Source organism: Passer montanus, unplaced genomic scaffold (assembly GCF_014805655.1).
Source record: "Passer montanus isolate IOZ18808 unplaced genomic scaffold, ASM1480565v1 scaffold11, whole genome shotgun sequence".
NCBI lineage: Eukaryota > Metazoa > Chordata > Aves > Passeriformes > Passeridae > Passer > Passer montanus.
This window is the reverse complement of record NW_024357613.1, coordinates 16,748,740-16,765,357: the sequence shown is the minus strand read 5'-3', so window position 1 is coordinate 16,765,357 and position 16,618 is coordinate 16,748,740. Positions and strand designations below refer to the sequence as shown.

The 16,618-nt window shown below is 37.9% G+C and overlaps 1 protein-coding gene across 1 annotated transcript in view; it reads left to right on the top strand.

Moving 5' to 3' along the window:
• The window catches only part of CD109 (CD109 molecule), a 72,505-nt gene that overhangs the window by 44,048 nt on the left and 11,839 nt on the right, over positions 1-16,618 (top strand). The window contains exons 23-30 of the mRNA XM_039730164.1: positions 541-717; positions 4,796-4,877; positions 6,436-6,664; positions 7,185-7,350; positions 8,442-8,632; positions 10,999-11,154; positions 11,242-11,307; positions 15,893-16,029. Of these exons, the coding sequence (XP_039586098.1) occupies positions 541-717; positions 4,796-4,877; positions 6,436-6,664; positions 7,185-7,350; positions 8,442-8,632; positions 10,999-11,154; positions 11,242-11,307; positions 15,893-16,029 (1,204 nt within the window). The remainder of the gene's footprint in view (positions 1-540; positions 718-4,795; positions 4,878-6,435; positions 6,665-7,184; positions 7,351-8,441; positions 8,633-10,998; positions 11,155-11,241; positions 11,308-15,892; positions 16,030-16,618) is intronic.

Genomic DNA, 16,618 nt, shown 5'->3' with positions numbered 1-16,618 from the left:
ATTTATTACAAAATGGTGTTTGTAAGGTATTTTCAGAGTTAGAGGGTTAGATTTTGGTCAGAAAGGTTCTGCAAAGTTTGCTAGTATACCATTCTAATTACTCTGTCTGCAGAATGATACCTATAATGTGACTAACTGTTGTTTATTGTGACACCTAGGCTTTGATAACTGTAGGTGAGAGAAGGAATAAATGAAGTTTCAAATGCATACTGCTAGTGAAACATTTTCCTGGATTAAATAGATGTTGGTTATGTGGGGTTGTGTTTGGTTTGGGATTTTTTGGTTTGTTTTTTTTAATGGTAACTCTTTGAAATTACTCTGTAGTTGGAAGGGTCTGTAGGGAGCTGCATAAGTGGGCATAAAGTACTGAAGTAGATGAAATAGATGAAGTATCTTTTCTGCGTGCTTAGAGGTGTTTAGTAGAAACGTTCCCAATGTATCATATTTGCTCCCAATTTAGATTATAACACCCTTTATATATGAGATGTGCATTTATTTGTAGCAAGCTTTGGTTTATTTTGGTTGAATTTTATCTTTCAGGTGATTTACTGGGGCCTTCTATCAACGGTTTGTCATCATTGATTAAGATGCCTTATGGCTGTGGTGAACAGAATATGATCAATTTTGCTCCGAATGTTTATATTTTGCAATACTTGACTAAAACCAGGCAGCTGAGAGAGGATATTAGATCAAGAGCAGTATCGTTTATGAGAAAAGGTCTGTATGCATAAAATAAGGATGGCAGATTTTTAAGAGCTTTTCCTAGTAAAAAAGATCTCTGTGACTCTGCATCTGGTGTTAGTAATATTGTGCAGTTTGTGTCATGAGAACTGGAAGAGAAACCCACTTTTTTCATTTTCTTCCTCTTCATTCTGGGTTGATATAATTAGAGAGCAAATTATTTTGTTTACAAGGGCAAGTTTTCTCAGAAAAAAAAATTGTTGGTTTTGTATAAATGCTTTTTTTCATCTGGGAAATGCATTTTAGAAGGTAAGTCACATGGATTTCCTAGATGGTTATTACTTCTCGTTTGATAAAACCACATGTGAGCAAACATTTCTGATCTCTGCCTGAAGCACAGCAGTTGAAAATGAGTCAGTGAGCAGAGTGAACCATGTTCAGCCCACATCTTCAGTGACACATCCTGACCTGACATGTCCTTGTGGAGCTCAAGGAGTGGCATTTGATCTCATAGCTGGCTTTTTTGCCCACACAAATTTCAGGCTTGGTCAGAAGTGAACTCTGTGCTAGAAATCAAAAGCTGGAAAATTTTAGTTGGAAATTGTTACATATTTGAATCAGGAGATACTCCAGAACATCACAAAGTTTGGAGACCACAGTTGCACTCTGGCTTTTGGATCAGACAGTGTCTGATATGTGTCTGTGTGGTGTCCCACACTTGCCATGAGTCAGTCTCCATGCTGAGCCTGCTTCTCAGAGAGCAGTGACACCACAGCCCCATGTGAGCTACACCCCTACTAAGGCATCGTGATGACATTTTCAATTCTTGTTTACTCACTCTAAGTCTTTTTTATTTGATTTTTTAAAGTTGTTGACATTTCCCCTGGAAAAGGCACAGCTCAAAATAAATTTGCCTTTCATCAGGATTCCAATTTTCTGTCAAAGCAGTTAAATGAATTTTTTTTTAAACCCTTCCTACTACATGGTTTAGTTGAAAAGTACAGTGGGGAGGAAGAGATGTGTTATGTCAACAGCTACTCTGAAGTTTGTAAGCAATCTGTCACTCTTTTAAGACTGAGCTTTGGTACCATAGTTTTCTGAAGTTTTCCAATAGTGGATTTATTTAAGTTATTTCAAAGCAAATGAAAATTACAGGCTTAAATATCACTTACATACAGATTGTATTGTGTTCTTAACTTTGTTCTAAGGCTCTGAAATGAGGTATGTGTTTTTAACACTGTAGGTGCCAAAACATTAGATATGCTGAAATATTTGTAACCTTAACATAGAAAAGAACCACAATCTAAAAATATTCTGGCTTTTTTTGCTTTATTTTAACAATTGTTTTCTGTTGTTGCACTGATTATTTTTTCAAGTGTAATCTTCAAGTTGAAATTAACTTTAGCTTAAGATGTAATTTTTATAGACTCAGTTTTTGAAAGGATTGTTGTGAAGTTTAATTGAAAACAGGCTATTTCGCATGTCATAATTCACCAAGTATTTAAAAAAGTAACCTCAGAATCTGAAGTAAATACAATTCATTTATGGCTAAATACTTATGAGAAGAAGGGATCATATAGCTAGCAGACACTGCTATATGCTCTTTCTTTTAGCAGTTTTATTTACTTAGAACAAAGGCAAACCCAAAGAAAAGTTGCCTTTTAAGCACATTTCTTAATTGTGGTAATGACAAATCCCATCTTTAAATCAAATCACTTTTTCTGAAATTAAAAAAAACTGGTCGGTCTAAAAGTTTTTTTGTTAGACCCAAAAGAGGTAAAGATTTTGAGCACAATTTCCAAGCTGTGTAAAAGGTGAGATCCTTTAGTCTTCCACATCTTTCTGAAGTCCTTTCCATCCTGATGCATTCCTCTTTCAGCCTTGTGAGCTCTTTTCAGTGAGCCTCCTACATCTCTTGGGTTCCAGCCAGCCCTCTGAGAATATCAGTGGACATCTTCATAATAGGATCCTTCTTTTCCTTCCGTGTGTTGACGTTTGGCGTATCGTTTTTCACGTGTGACTGAGCGCCTGCTGGACCGAGCGCGGTGGTTCGCGGGAGCCTCCAGCTCTCCTGTTCCAGCCTTCCTGCGGGCGTTCCCATGCTGGATACACTCGTGCTGGGAGACTTTTGCGTGACTGCAGCAGGGCTGGCACTGAGACGAAAGCAAACAGAATGTAGGAAATAGCTGAGTGATCTCTCTCTCTCTGGTTCTGCTCATCTTTTTGATCCCTCCCCAGCCTACGTTCTGAGATGAATTTGTGCCTGTGTAAGGGCTGCCCAGCAGTCTCTGTTAAACAGGCTGAAAGCTGTAGTCTAGGGCTTTTTACACTACCAGCAGGATGGTGATTATAATATTTATTGCTGCATATTGCCAGTTCTGCAAAGAAGCAGAAGACCTTATTTTCAGGCCTTGCAGTCAGATATGTTTGAAGAGGAAGCAGTCTGTTTTTATATGTACATGTATTTGTGCTCCTCATAGAACATTATTTGGAGGCTTAAACTTTGACAGTGAGTTTGCTTTTCTTGGGGAGAAATGCCACTTCTTTTCACTTCCATTTAGTATCATTAACTGAGCGGACAGGTATGTCTGTATCTGAAAGATTCATCAGTTTTAGTGATGTAATTAGCCACTGTCATGCTAAATACATAATAAAACCCCTATATTAAAGCAAAAATTTCAATTGCAAATTCTTCTAAAGAAGACCCAAAAGCTAGATTTCTTGCTAGTAGAGTTACATGGGAAGGTACCCAGTTATACTCTAGCAGACTCATAACTTTGTTTCTCATTCTCTTCTATTACAGACAGACCATGACTAGGAAATCATCTTATACTGGCACTTAGATTGAGGGATCAGGCCATTTGTTCCTCAGTAATTAGGGTTATGGTTCACTTTCTGTGCATCTACAGTCAGGATGGTATGGAAATGGGTGATTAATTCTTTATCAGTGAAAGCAAGGAACAGTTTTCTGGGATGTAGTTACAGTTGTAGCTGGATGGACCACACGGGACATATTTGTGTACATTCATTCATTTGTGTAGGACTTATTGATGGTTGCCTGAGAGTTTTCTTTCTGCCTGATTCTGTATTGTGTCTGTATCTATCAGGTCTTCGATTAATGAGTATACTTTACTAATTATAATAGCTAAAATAGTCAAACCAAGGGAAAAGGCAAAGTGGAGGGACAGAAATGATGTGTTATTAAATGCTGTAAATAGATGCTGTTACTATTCTGGATTCACAAATGGCAGGCAAAATGCAAAGGAAGAAAGGCTTTAGACACCAGAAACTACAGTGAGTAGCATATCATAGGAAGCTCTTCATTTCTGCCATAAGGAACACTGGTTCTGTACAGAAATCATCTATGAGTGAGAATGCTGCTGGTGGTTGTGAGCAGCCAGGGAGCCGTTGAGGCCTTCTATTGTGGGTGTCCTGCAGTCACGAGATAGCTGCACTTGTTCAGGATATTGAAAAAAATCTTAGAGTAACATTTTAAATGGTTCTTCGTAGGATTTCGGGATCTTCAGGTCTTTTGAAATTTTTCACTCATTTCAGAACAACCAATTTTCAACTTGCTTTTTCTGATGGCAAGCCTACTGATTTGTCAAAAAACACCTGAAGAGGAACATCTGAAGAGGAGGCCTGGTTTTCTAGCAGCATTTGTTGCCTTGCCCTTCCAGTTGGAAAACACGTAGTTTTTGCTTGTGCTGTAAAGATGGGGCACTTCTGTAGCTACACAAGATCCCCAAAGTGATGAAGCAATGAACTATAGCTGCATCTCTGCTCTGCTCTCACTGCTGTGCTCCTAGAACCCCTGGATGTGTGGGAGCACATCTCTGCACTGGCTGGGTGGCTGATGAGCAGCCACAGGAGTTTCTGGTTCTCCTTTTGTAGATAGGTCCTTCCTATTGCTGCCCACTTCCTCACCATTTTTTACATGGTTTTGTGTGTCCCTGCATATTTGGGAGTTTTTTTATGAAATACAAGCTTTAAGTAGTGCCCTTTGCAACCTTAGAAAATGCCTTGGTTCCTATCAGCAGTTTCAGTTCCAGTTTGTACAGAAACCCACATGAGAGGAAAGTGTTCAATACCTGTCTCTACTTTTCCACTTCAGGCTACCAAAGAGAGCTGCTTTTCCAGAGGGATGATGGCTCTTTTAGTGCCTTTGGAAATGAAGATCCCTCTGGGAGCACATGGTGAGTAGTTCTGCCAGAAATAATTGTGGAATTTTAGTTTTTTAGATATTTTCCCTGCATCTGAAAAGTTTTTGTGAAGCTGGTAAAAGTTTCCAGCTGTATTAGCCTTTTGCCTGGTTTTCATTAAGTGTTTAGGCCAACTCCAAGTCTTTCTTGCTGGATAACATATTGTCAAAGGCATTATTAGGGCAAGGCTTTTTAATTTTGGGAAAAAAACAAAAGGAATGATGAATTATTTTGACCAGATAACTAGTTTTGTCTGAAGGTTTTTTTTCTGTTGCTTTCCTCAAAGGAATGAAGAATTACAATTAAATTACTTATTCTTGCGCTTGACTGAAACCATTTAGGGCTGTGTGATCATCAATCTTCAATCAGATTATCAGTTATTATTAGGGCAAGGCTTTTTAATTTTGGGAAAAAAACAAAAGGAATGATGAATTATTTTAACCAGATAAATAGTTTTGTCTGAAGGTTTTTTTTCTGTTGCTTTCCTCAAAGGAATGAACAATTACAATTAAATTACTTATTCTTGCGCTTGACTGAAACCATTTAGGGCTGTGCGATCATCACTGCTTCAATCAGATTATCAGTTATCTCCATACTGGAAGCTGAAGACTGACTGAGACATTTTGTAGGGGGTGAACAGAGTTACTGGTGGTAAAAATTTGTTCTACTTGCATCTGTCACACTTCCTTTTATTGGGACTGTAAACACAGCTGAAAAAGTCTTTTCAGTGCTGAGTTTCAGTCCAGGATGCATACTCCAGAGCACAGTCATGGAAGCCTGATAGATAACAGAGGGAGGTTCCAGTTGCATACTCCAGAGCACAGTCATGGAAGCCTGATAAAGAGGGAGGTTCCAGCGCTTTGTTCTGCTAGCCCTTGCTCAGTTCAGATGTACTGACGTATTTCAGCACATGCTTCTGTCCCTGTTGCTGTGCCACTGAACGAGACTGACTTTTGGACTCAGTGGGCATCTTTCATTGACATCAGCAGGATTTGCCTTTGACCCAATATTGATGGATTGGAAGATGAAGATTGTTTACCTGTACTGGCAGCTTTAGTACTTAAATACTGCAGTGACAAGTTACATGAATGCACATTTGGAAAGAAGGGAGTTGAGGGATAATGTGGGATGAATAATAAAACAACCAAGGTTATTTCAAGAGTATCATTACCAGGGATAGTGCTGATAGTTAACATCAAACCCATTACTGCATTACTTTGTAAATTATAACTTCTGTCCAGCGGCAGAAGGCAGGAGAGCAATGTTTAAAAAAAAAATGCTTGTGCTGGCAGACTCAGAGTCTATACTCTGTATTTATTTTTGAAACATAGCTGCAGAAGGGGTGATCTTGAGGAAAAAAAAAGGACATATCTTCATTTTTTTGTGGATTAAGTTTAGTCTACTTGCTTATCTGGGTGAGGCATGCATTTTGCTCTGCTTGGTAGGGGTGTGTGGAGCACCTTGTGCTTTATGATATTCTTATATCATCTGAAACAGAGGAAGCTGTAATGCAAAATGAATTTTGACTTACTTGATGAACCTTTCCCCCAAGGTTATCAGCTTTTGTATTGAGATGTTTCCTTCAAGCTCGTCCGTTCATAGATATTGACGAAGATGTACTCATGGATACAGCTAAATGGATTGTCCATCACCAGAAATTAAATGGAGAGTTCCAGGAGCCTGGGAAAGTGTTACACAGTGATCTTCAAGGAGGCACCAACAATCCAATTACTCTCACAGCTTACATCATGTCATCCCTCCTGGGGTTCCCAGATAAACGGGTATTGAAGTTCATAAATATGATTCATAGTTAGGAGAATGCTTCATAAATTTTCATAGTACCTGACAAATACTTGGTAGTTAATATAAATAGAGGAATATTTGAACACAGACAAAATCTAACCTGATTTTGTTAAATATCCCTTAGCTATTCAAAGCAATGCAAAGTTGTGTTAAGCTCTTCAGTTTTATATTTGCAAAATCTAAAGGTAGTTTCTGTTAGCAAGAATACTGTCATGACTTGAGTCCAAGAACTTGGAAAGAAATTTCTTGGGGGGAACTAGTCTTAAAGTTATTAAGCTATTCCAATTGATTTAATTGAAATTTAATTTCATAAAGACAGTGCCAGATCAAAAGGTTTGCCTTTGAGATTCATGTGTGACTCTGAAAGAGATTTTCATTGCTTCTTGGCTGTGGTTTTGGGCTAATAATTTCTGGTTCAGTGAAAATTTTTCTTTTACGTTAATCTATTCCAAGATATGTCATTCACTGTACATTCTTCAATATTATCTTAATTTCCAGCATGCTTATGCCATCAAGAGTGCTACAAACTTTCTAGAAGAGAAATTAGAAGAAGGCATTTCAGATAATTACACATTGGCACTTGTGACATATGCATTGTCCTGGGCAAAAAGTCCAAGAGCAAAGGAAGCACTGAATATGCTGAACCAGAGGGCAGAACACCAAGGTACTGCACAAATATTTTGCACAGTTGTACAGATAGATTTTTGTCAAATTTAAAAATATTTATCATATAATATCTACAGCTCTGTGTTCAGAATTCAAGTCTGTTCAGAGTACGATATAGAAAATTAGTTAAGAAGTCCCAAGACGTAAGAAGTGTCCATAAATGAGTGGCAATTCACAATAAGGCTTAGGCCTTCAGTCTCAGTTACTGTGTTCCTTATAGGAGTACTGTGATGCTGTTGAAGGACATGACTTGTCAGTTTTCCTGTTTTACTATGCACCTTGTATGATCAGCCTGGTTAAAGAGAGAGAATGGATGAAGTTCACTATTCCAGTGTAGTTTGGAGAGATTAGGAGAGTATTGGGGAGCAATGAGTATTAGAAAGAAGAGGTGAAATATTGGACTTTCTGTAAGGCAATGCAGAGGTCTGCTGCACTTTCTCTGGGGACCTATCATCTCAGTATATTTAAACTCTTTCAAGTTCAGCTGAATTATTTTTCCTAATTTGGGGGAAGAATAGACCATATGGAGTATATGAAATAAAAGTTTTTGGCTCAAAATAGTAACTGTCGTCTTCAAGAATCCAAAGGAATATGTGTTATAGCCTAGCAACAGAGCCTTTTGAGTATCCGTCTATGTTTACTGAGTTAGGCCTTTTGGACAGTCTCTTCTTGGAAGAGCAGAAGTCATTTTTTTGGGAAGGCTTTACTCAAGAATGAGTCTATTGAGCAGCTGTGCTGCCTGAGGTGCCTTCTCTGGTCCTGAGAGAAAGGAGCACAAGAACAACTAGGTGGCCTTTTCAGAAGGGGTTCTTTATGTGAGCACTTCTGGCTGACAAGGAAAGGATCAGTGTAAAGTTCACTGAAATCAGTTGAGTGACTGTTTAGACTCCAGCTTTTTTTTGTATCTAGATTCAAATATTGCCGAGGAAGTACCTTATGGAACACACACCTAAAGATTAACACAATGTCATAGATCCTTCCTTGCTAGAGCCCATGTATGAGCATTAATTAAGAGGTTTCCCCTAAGACTTTCCCAGAAATCCAAAGATTTTAGTATGTGGATCAGGTTATTGATGGTTCCTTTTACAGGAGAATTTCGTTTTTGGGTAACACCTGCTTCTGAAATGTCTGACTCATGGCAGCCACGGTCCATTGATATTGAACTTGCAGCATACGCTCTGCTCTCTCACTTTCATCAAGACAGATTAGCTGAAGGGATCCCTGTCATGAAATGGTTAAGTCATCAAAGAAATCACCTTGGGGGATTTTCATCTACTCAGGTAATATCTTGTCTTAAGGGGTTTTGCTATACATTCTAAACAAGCAGTGTATATTTCAAAATTAAAAAGGACCATTCTTACTTAATAATTACTGAATTTTGTTTTGCTGTAACAGCTTTGGTTATGTACAAGCTTGAATTATTGCCATCTTACTCCTGAACTGCCAGTTTTAGTATTTTTGGCAAGTCTAATAAAAAAGAGAATTAGCGGGAGACCTTCTTTATATAATGTACTAATAACAAATTAAGAAGAAATAGTAGTGCCTGTGGAAAAGTAATTAAACATATTTTCAAAATAAGTATGATGAATATATATGCTTACTTCCTCTCCAAGGAGAGAAGCCTCTTTTTATTCTTGCCATGCGTGGGTCATCAAACTCCTGAAAAGCAATTAACTTAGCCATTAACTGAAGGGAGTAAGTTTCAGAAAAACAGTCTAACCTAATCCCTCTTTTGGCAGTTGGTCTTAACTTACTAATGTATTTTGTCCTTATTATTGCATAGATTTTTGATGGGCCATGAAATTTGGAATATCTTTACTATCTCCAGGATGTTTCCATGTTATTGAAGCCATGTCTTGTAAGCTGTGCTGGCAACCAAAAAATTAGATAGTACTTTGGATTGCATTGGTTTAAACTAGCTTTTAAATTAACTACAAATGCTGGTCATAGTAAAATGTCACATTTCCTCATGCTGCTTGGTACCAAGATGTACGGCCTATCCTTCATTCTTTTCAGATGTTGGTTGGTATTAATCTGAGAGAAATGTGTTCTGAGTACAATGCATTTTAAGAACTGGCCAGGTTCCCCTGAGGTATTTAGTGCTTTCCTAATGTGTTAATTCTTGCTTATTATTTGAAGAGGTTAATTGAAGCATTAAGTGAGTTTAAAAAGCTTTTCTCTATTCTCCAGAAACCTATTTTACTTGGAAGTTTGAAAATCTATCAATTTTATGCTTGAGGGTAAAATTAAGAAATTAATTTAATCATTTTGTTCTTCCATGGTCTAAACTGTTTAGATTTGAAAATTGCTCCAATGTCTTGCTAGATGACTTTTTAAATTTGTATAAATTACTCCATAGTTTTTTACTTAACTTTTAAGTTTCCTTTAAAAAATAATGTTTGGAGTGTTTCCTTCCATGAGTTACATAAGAAACTTAATATATTGTTGCACAATAAGGAGGAAAGCATTAAGTTGCATGTGTGATGCCTTATAAATTGGGTGTAGTAATTCACCATGATCTGTACACATGATACAGTTTACTGTGAATTTGCAGTTGCTAATCAGCTGATCTTTCTGCATTTTAAGAAATCAGTGAAGCAGGTCATCTCAGACAAGGATGTGGCATGGGAAGGAGAATGTGTGGTTTGTGTTTTTTTTTTTTTTTAATGAGTTAGAGTGAATAGTAAGCCCATACTAGCCCTTTAGGGTATGGCACAGTCACTATGTTGTTGTGCATGAATTCCTGTTATGTCAGAATTTTGTTATTGGAAGAGGCCTAATAATAGGTAAAGTATCTGTATGCCAAGGCTGAAAGGCCAATTTCTTCACTCTGATTAACAATGCAAAATGAACCAAATGAACAGTAAAAGTCCCTGAGATTAGAGACATATATTTGATTACTGTATTTCTTCCCAGAAAATAGTGGATGTTAAAATTCTCAGTTCCTAAACTGGGCTGGACCAAACATTCAAACACTGCCTCTTGTGTTCAAAACCTGGAGAGCTAAGCCTACAGTCACACATAAAGATGAAAAAATATAGATATGACTGGGTGTTTGTAAATATATTCTGCAGTGGTTAAACAATTGCACAAAACCTTTGGACCAAAACAGAGGGGGAAACCCTTTGAAGTTGTTGTTGAGTGTCTGATAAAAATTCATTTCAACCATTTGTTAAAATTAGTGTTGATGATTTTTCAGACCTGTAGCTTTTGCATCAATGATCAAGGCTCTGAAAAACGCCTGTGCAGTACTGAGTACTTAATGCACAGTCACTAAATAAATCTAGAAAGTAGCAATGTTGTTACTTTCCTCTGTGTCTTTCTCCGTGGTTGGTGTGTAATTCTGATTGTTGTGTCTCTCAGATTGTCAGGTGTTGCACACACCTTGCACAAGAGGAAAACTTCCTTGGCTGGCTCCCACCTCATTTTCCATTCCCACAGTAGCTAACTTCTTGTCTTGTGTTGCTCTCTCTTCTGGGCTGGGATCTTCATGCTAGGGGAATCCAGAGATATGGAGGTGGCTGCAGGAAGATTCCAGCATAATCAAGAAATGGGTGAATGCAGGGACTACGAGCTCCCCAAGGCATGGTCTATGTGCTGTGCTGGCTGCTTCTTTCAATACAGAAGGGTTTGTTTCTCTCAACAGGACACAGTGGTGGCTCTACAAGCCTTGAGTCTGTTTGCAGCTCTCACAGCAGCAAGCAAAACAGAAATGGATATAACAGTGACAGCCCCTTCTTTGGAAATGCCAGAAACATTCTCAATTGATACTCGAAATCGTTTCCTGCTTCAGACTAAGGAGGTACTGTAAAAAGCGAGGAATACTTTTGTAAAGTCTGCTGATTTAAAGTACGTTGAAAATACTTTTTTTTGCTCATCTTTTTTTCAGATTCCCCCTGCACAACAAATGACAATTACAGTGTCAGCGGAGGGAATGGGATTTGCCGTCTTTCAGGTAGGCAATGCAGGCAATCAGGTAGGTATTCTTGCTGAAGATATGCTTTCTGTAAGGAAGGTGTGTTTTGGAAGTTTTATAAAACATGTTGATAGGAACAGTCTTCCAGAATGTCTTAAATCAGTAGCAAAGCAGTTCACTAATGAGGATGTGAACAAAATATGTACGTATTCCTGTAGTTTCTGACCAATGGTGTGGCCTTTTAAGACAGTTTTGGGGCACTTCCATGAGCCAGAGCTGTATCTAAGCAGCCCTGTCCTTCTGCAGAAGTGCAATGTCCATTTGCAAGAAAAAGGACTGTAGTGGTATACTAGCAGACAGAATTCAGAGTAAAACAGGTGTGTGGACTAGGCAGAAATGCCTCATTGAGAACCTGTGGTAAACCATTATAAGGTACGGATCAATACAGAGTAAGATTGCATTGCTAGTTATAAGAATTATTTTCCTCTCATTGAAGTAGAAAGTGACAAAAACTAAAAAGAGGAGGTTATTACAGCTGGGTTCTCCAGCAATTTTTACAGTGTTCAGCAGTAGCATGAAAAACAGAGTCAAAGGATCCTGCAGACTACAAACAGTAATAGATACTTAGCATCAACCAAAATGTGGGCATGGCAGAAAGTGGAAGGAGAAATACCATATCAGAAAACAGTGTTGCATCTAACTTCCCTGTGCCCTTTCCATGGCAATTGGTTGTGACCAGAGAGGTGAAAGAGCAGACCTTGGAAAAGCTAGCAGACTCAGCTAATCTCTGACCATGAGAGACTCATTTTATTGAGAGTATAAACTTATACTTGATGACTGTGTCATAAAACAAGAGTTCCTACTGGACTACTAGTCACAGTGGAAAACTGAGACAACTGATCCAAAGTCACCTTTATGTATCTTCAAGTTTTATGCCAGGTTAGATTCTATCTCAAGTTCCATCCAATTTATCTTTGACTTTATACATTTGGGAAGCCAAGTTCCATCCAATTTATCTTTGACTTTAGCGTTCTTATACATTTGGGAAGCAAAAAAAAGCCTGGTGATGGTTGGTAAATGTGTTTTGGGATAAAATACCTTTTCAAAGAAGTCTTCACAGCTGCCTATCAGCAGTGAACAGCAGCTGGAGATACACCTCATTCATTCATCACCAGTCTGCAAAACCCTCAAGTGCTATAAATCACAACCCATGTTTATTAATTCCCAGAATATAAACAAAGTTACAGCAAAGTTCAAAAGTTTTAGAGGATAATTTAGATTCAGACTTGCAGACCAAGATAGGAATGAGCATCTCAGCAGGACTGCGTGCACACATCTGTGGTTTCAGTGTGCCTGTGTGCGTGATTGTGTGGAATGTAACAAAGTGGAGCTCCAGAACAGTTAAGACTACTTAACCCTAATAATTGTTGAGAAATACTCCCTGATATTAAGTCAGTTAATTTGTCAGGCGAGCGGATGAAAAACTTTTCAGCAAATTGTTTCCTGCTGGAAAACACTGATTTGTTGAAATTAATACCTTTTGTGAAAACACATTAGTTCCAATTACATTATTTTCAGCAGGAAAACTTCATATTCTTCACCAGACTTGCTAGTTTGACCAGAAGTCTTCCACCAAGAATAGTCAGTTGACTTTTGGGAGCATTCCCTGGGGTGTATAACACCAGTTATAAGTTTCTGTTTGTTGCATGAATATGGAAATGTGCTCACAAAGAACTGCTGTTCAGGAACCAAGGCTAAATTATCTTGTTCATTTAGGTCACTGTGCTGTTGCCTCTTTTCCCGAAGCTTTGAATCAGAGATGCTGTGACTTGATTCAGACTATTACACTTAACACCCTGGAGTAGTTCCTCCAGAATGTCTTTGCTGAGATCAGTTCCTTCCTTCTGCTTCCTTTAGCAGGTCTGATATTCTAAAAGAAAGAGCCCCGAGGAAAAAAGAATGAGATTTCTTTTTCCCAGACATAGGCTAGGTAGTAGTTCCTCCAGAATGTCTTTGCTGAGATCAGTTCCTTCCTTCTGCTTCCTTTAGCAGATGTGATATTCTAAAAGAAAGAGCACTGAGGACACTGAATGAGATTTCTCTTTTTCCCAGACATAGGCTAGGTCTGGATCAGATTTAATAAATCATATATCATATGATATTGCAATCACATTTCTTCAGCTGGGTTTCATTGTCTTGGGCCCATCAGAGTACAGTGGTAAGAATCACTGTTCTGGGATTTGGCTTTCTCACCAAATGTAGTATGTCAAAACAGTATTTCATTTAAATATCACACAATACAAGATTAAATCCATTAATGGAAACATCATGCTTTCCCAACAGAATGGATTCTTAGGAAATTTTATTTTTTGGTGAAATATCACTGTCTGTGCGTGCAAGTTGGCAGTGCATTCACTCCTGACCCTTTGGGATCTCATAAAATGTATTTATTTTGGATATTATGATAGTAAAGGCAGACATTTACTTATAGTTTTTTGTCCTGGTGTCAATAAAGTTTTCTACTCTCACTCCTGACCCTTTGGGATCTCATAAAATGTATTTATTTTGGATATTATGATTGTAAAGGCAGACATTTACTTATAGCTTTTTGGTCCTGGTGTCAATAAAGTTTTCTACTTGTCTCTCCATTGTAGGTATATCCCATTGTGGGTATATCCCATGCAAGACCTAAGACACTTACTCTGCAAGAGGGAAGAGAGGATGGGTTAGGGTATTATGAAAGATGCTCTAGGGAGAGGAGTCAAAGAACCAATCTGCCTTAGGAGGCCTGCTGAAAGCCTTGAAATAAAGATGTTTCTTCTGTGAGCTGACTAAAATACTTGGCATGGCCCATGACTTCTTGGAAGGAAGGAGAATGCCGCTAAAATCTAGAACTAGCAACAAGGGGAGGGTGGACAGGCTCAAACAAGGGTGGGTATGGGCAAAGTGGATAGGTGAACAAGATCTCCTCAATCTCCTGATGAAGTGTAGAGAGGGAATGAGGAAAAACTCTCAGAATTCCCTGTTACTCATTACTGGAAACAGTGACTTTTTTCCCACTGTATTTTTATTGGACTTAGGCAGAGGACTGAATGTTATTTAGTGTGATGGTACTGAAATAGGTACATGATGAAACGCACACATATTTCTCCATTACTGTTTTAATGGATATTGAGTACTCAAAAAGGGACAGAAAAGATTGGAGATGTTTTCATTGAATTCACATGCTCAGTCAAGCTCATTTATGCTGCTAGTTTAAGAAGAAAAAGGATAGGCATTGATTAGGGGATTATAAATATGCTACATTTTTAGAAGTGTAGTGCAGTTGATAGTGTCCTCTATTTGAAGCTTTACTCTCATGCAGAAAACTAGCTTTTAGTTTTTTCTCCTTGGGCCTCTCACCAGAAGTGGGTCCACTATACACAAGACTGGACCAGTTCTGCCTTTAGCTTTGGCAGTTGCTTTTTAAAAGTTAAGAAATATAGTTGTTCATTAGTTGTTCATTTTGTTAATTTAATGTGAGTTTCTGTATAATAGCCTTGTGTCTCCAAAGTGAGTGTATATACAGAAGAAGGCTTTAATTAAACTCTGTGTTGTGAAAACGTTGTCCTTCATTGTCATGAGAAAGAGGGAAAAGAGAGTCAGACCAGTTCATTTTGTTAATTTAATGTGAGTTTCTGTATAATAGCCTTCTGTCTCCAAAGTGAGTGTATATAGAGAAGAAGGCTTTAATTAAACTGTGTTGTGAAAATGTTGTCCTTCATTGTCGTGAGAAAGAGGGAAAAGAAAGTCAGACCAGAACAGCAATAGCTTATTCCATGAAAATACTAGCTGATTGACCTGTTCAGTATGTGGTTTCAGAACATCCTGCCTTGGCAGTAAGTTCCCATTCATTAGCTTTTTCTGGCAGAAGTTAAAACAGTTTTGTTTCTATGGTGACAGATTGTTAAGGCACTGCTTTTTGTGTGCCTTCAGCTGGCAGGCTTTCTAGATTGGTTTCATCCTTGGTACTGCCTTCTCCTGTGGAGCAGTTCGACATGATAAATCTTCACAGTTGCACCATGGCTGTCCTGAGTGCCTCTGCACTCATATAGCATGCTAAATTCAGGAATGTTGGGCAGGACAATGGGAATTATGTGTAGAGATTGAAAGGAGGAGCATAATTTTTGTATTAAAAAGTGAGAGACATGGCAGTAAAAGCAAATTTCAGAAATTAAAGACGATTCCCTCAGTCATCCAGATAAAACACATAGCATGGTGAGGGAGTTCTTCTTTGCTTTAAGTAGAAAAATAAGCAGAAAGTGGCTAAAATAACTCCCCTTGCAAGACCTCAGTATGCATTTTTCTTGGCTAAAGAAAATGGAATGAGAATTGCTTCCGGAAAATCACAGTCCTTCTACAATGGTTTCAGGTAGCAAATGGAAAATTGTCAGTCCAGATTTAAAGGTATGACAGGGGCTTGTCCAAGTTATAGGTTAGCAAGTCAATTATAGGCTAGCAGGTCTGTGCAAATGTGTGTTTCTTCATGTGAAGGCTCCTCTGGTGTTATGGTGCTAGCAACTTGGTGTTTAAATCACACTGTTTGCTGTACGTGTCATCTGATGTCTGTACTTTCAATCCACAGCTGAATGTTATGTACAACACAAAGCACAACAATCAGAGGCTCAGAACTGTCCAAAATCAAGAAGCCTTTGACTTGAATGTTGATGTAAAAGATGATAAAGATGATACAAACCACTTGACTTTGAATGTGTGCACAAGGTAGGTAAATCACTTGGAGAGTCTCATACATCTCTTTGTATATACCAACTTTAGATTGCTTTAAATAAGCTAAATTATCCATTTGTTTGTAAGAATTTACTAATGTCTGGGATATAAATGTATACCTGAAGACAATAAAAATTACTTTGCACAGATGGTAGTAGTGAAACTAAGAATCAGTTTATAAATAAATTTTTACTGGCCAGGTGATTTTTTTTTACTGTTACACATAAAGATTGAGGTACCCTAAATGTTAGAGGAATGTGAAAGTATTTGTATGAAATACAAGAAAAAAACCTCAAGTGCTTTTGAGCTACAGGGATGAGTGTGGACAGACTGGAAAATTGAATCAGTATCTCTGCATTCTAACTTGAGTAGCAAACTCTGACAAGGGCCTATTGCTCTTACCTTTTATGAAAAGAATCCTTTGCTTTTGATACAGAAGTAGATTTTTTTGTAAAGAGAGAAGGAAGTTCTGAAGTGCTACAAACACCATGAAGTAATCTTTTTTTTTTTCATCTCTGTTATTAACTTCACTCAGAACAATTTTGGCAGAAGACAAAATCCATATTTACATAATGATAAATTC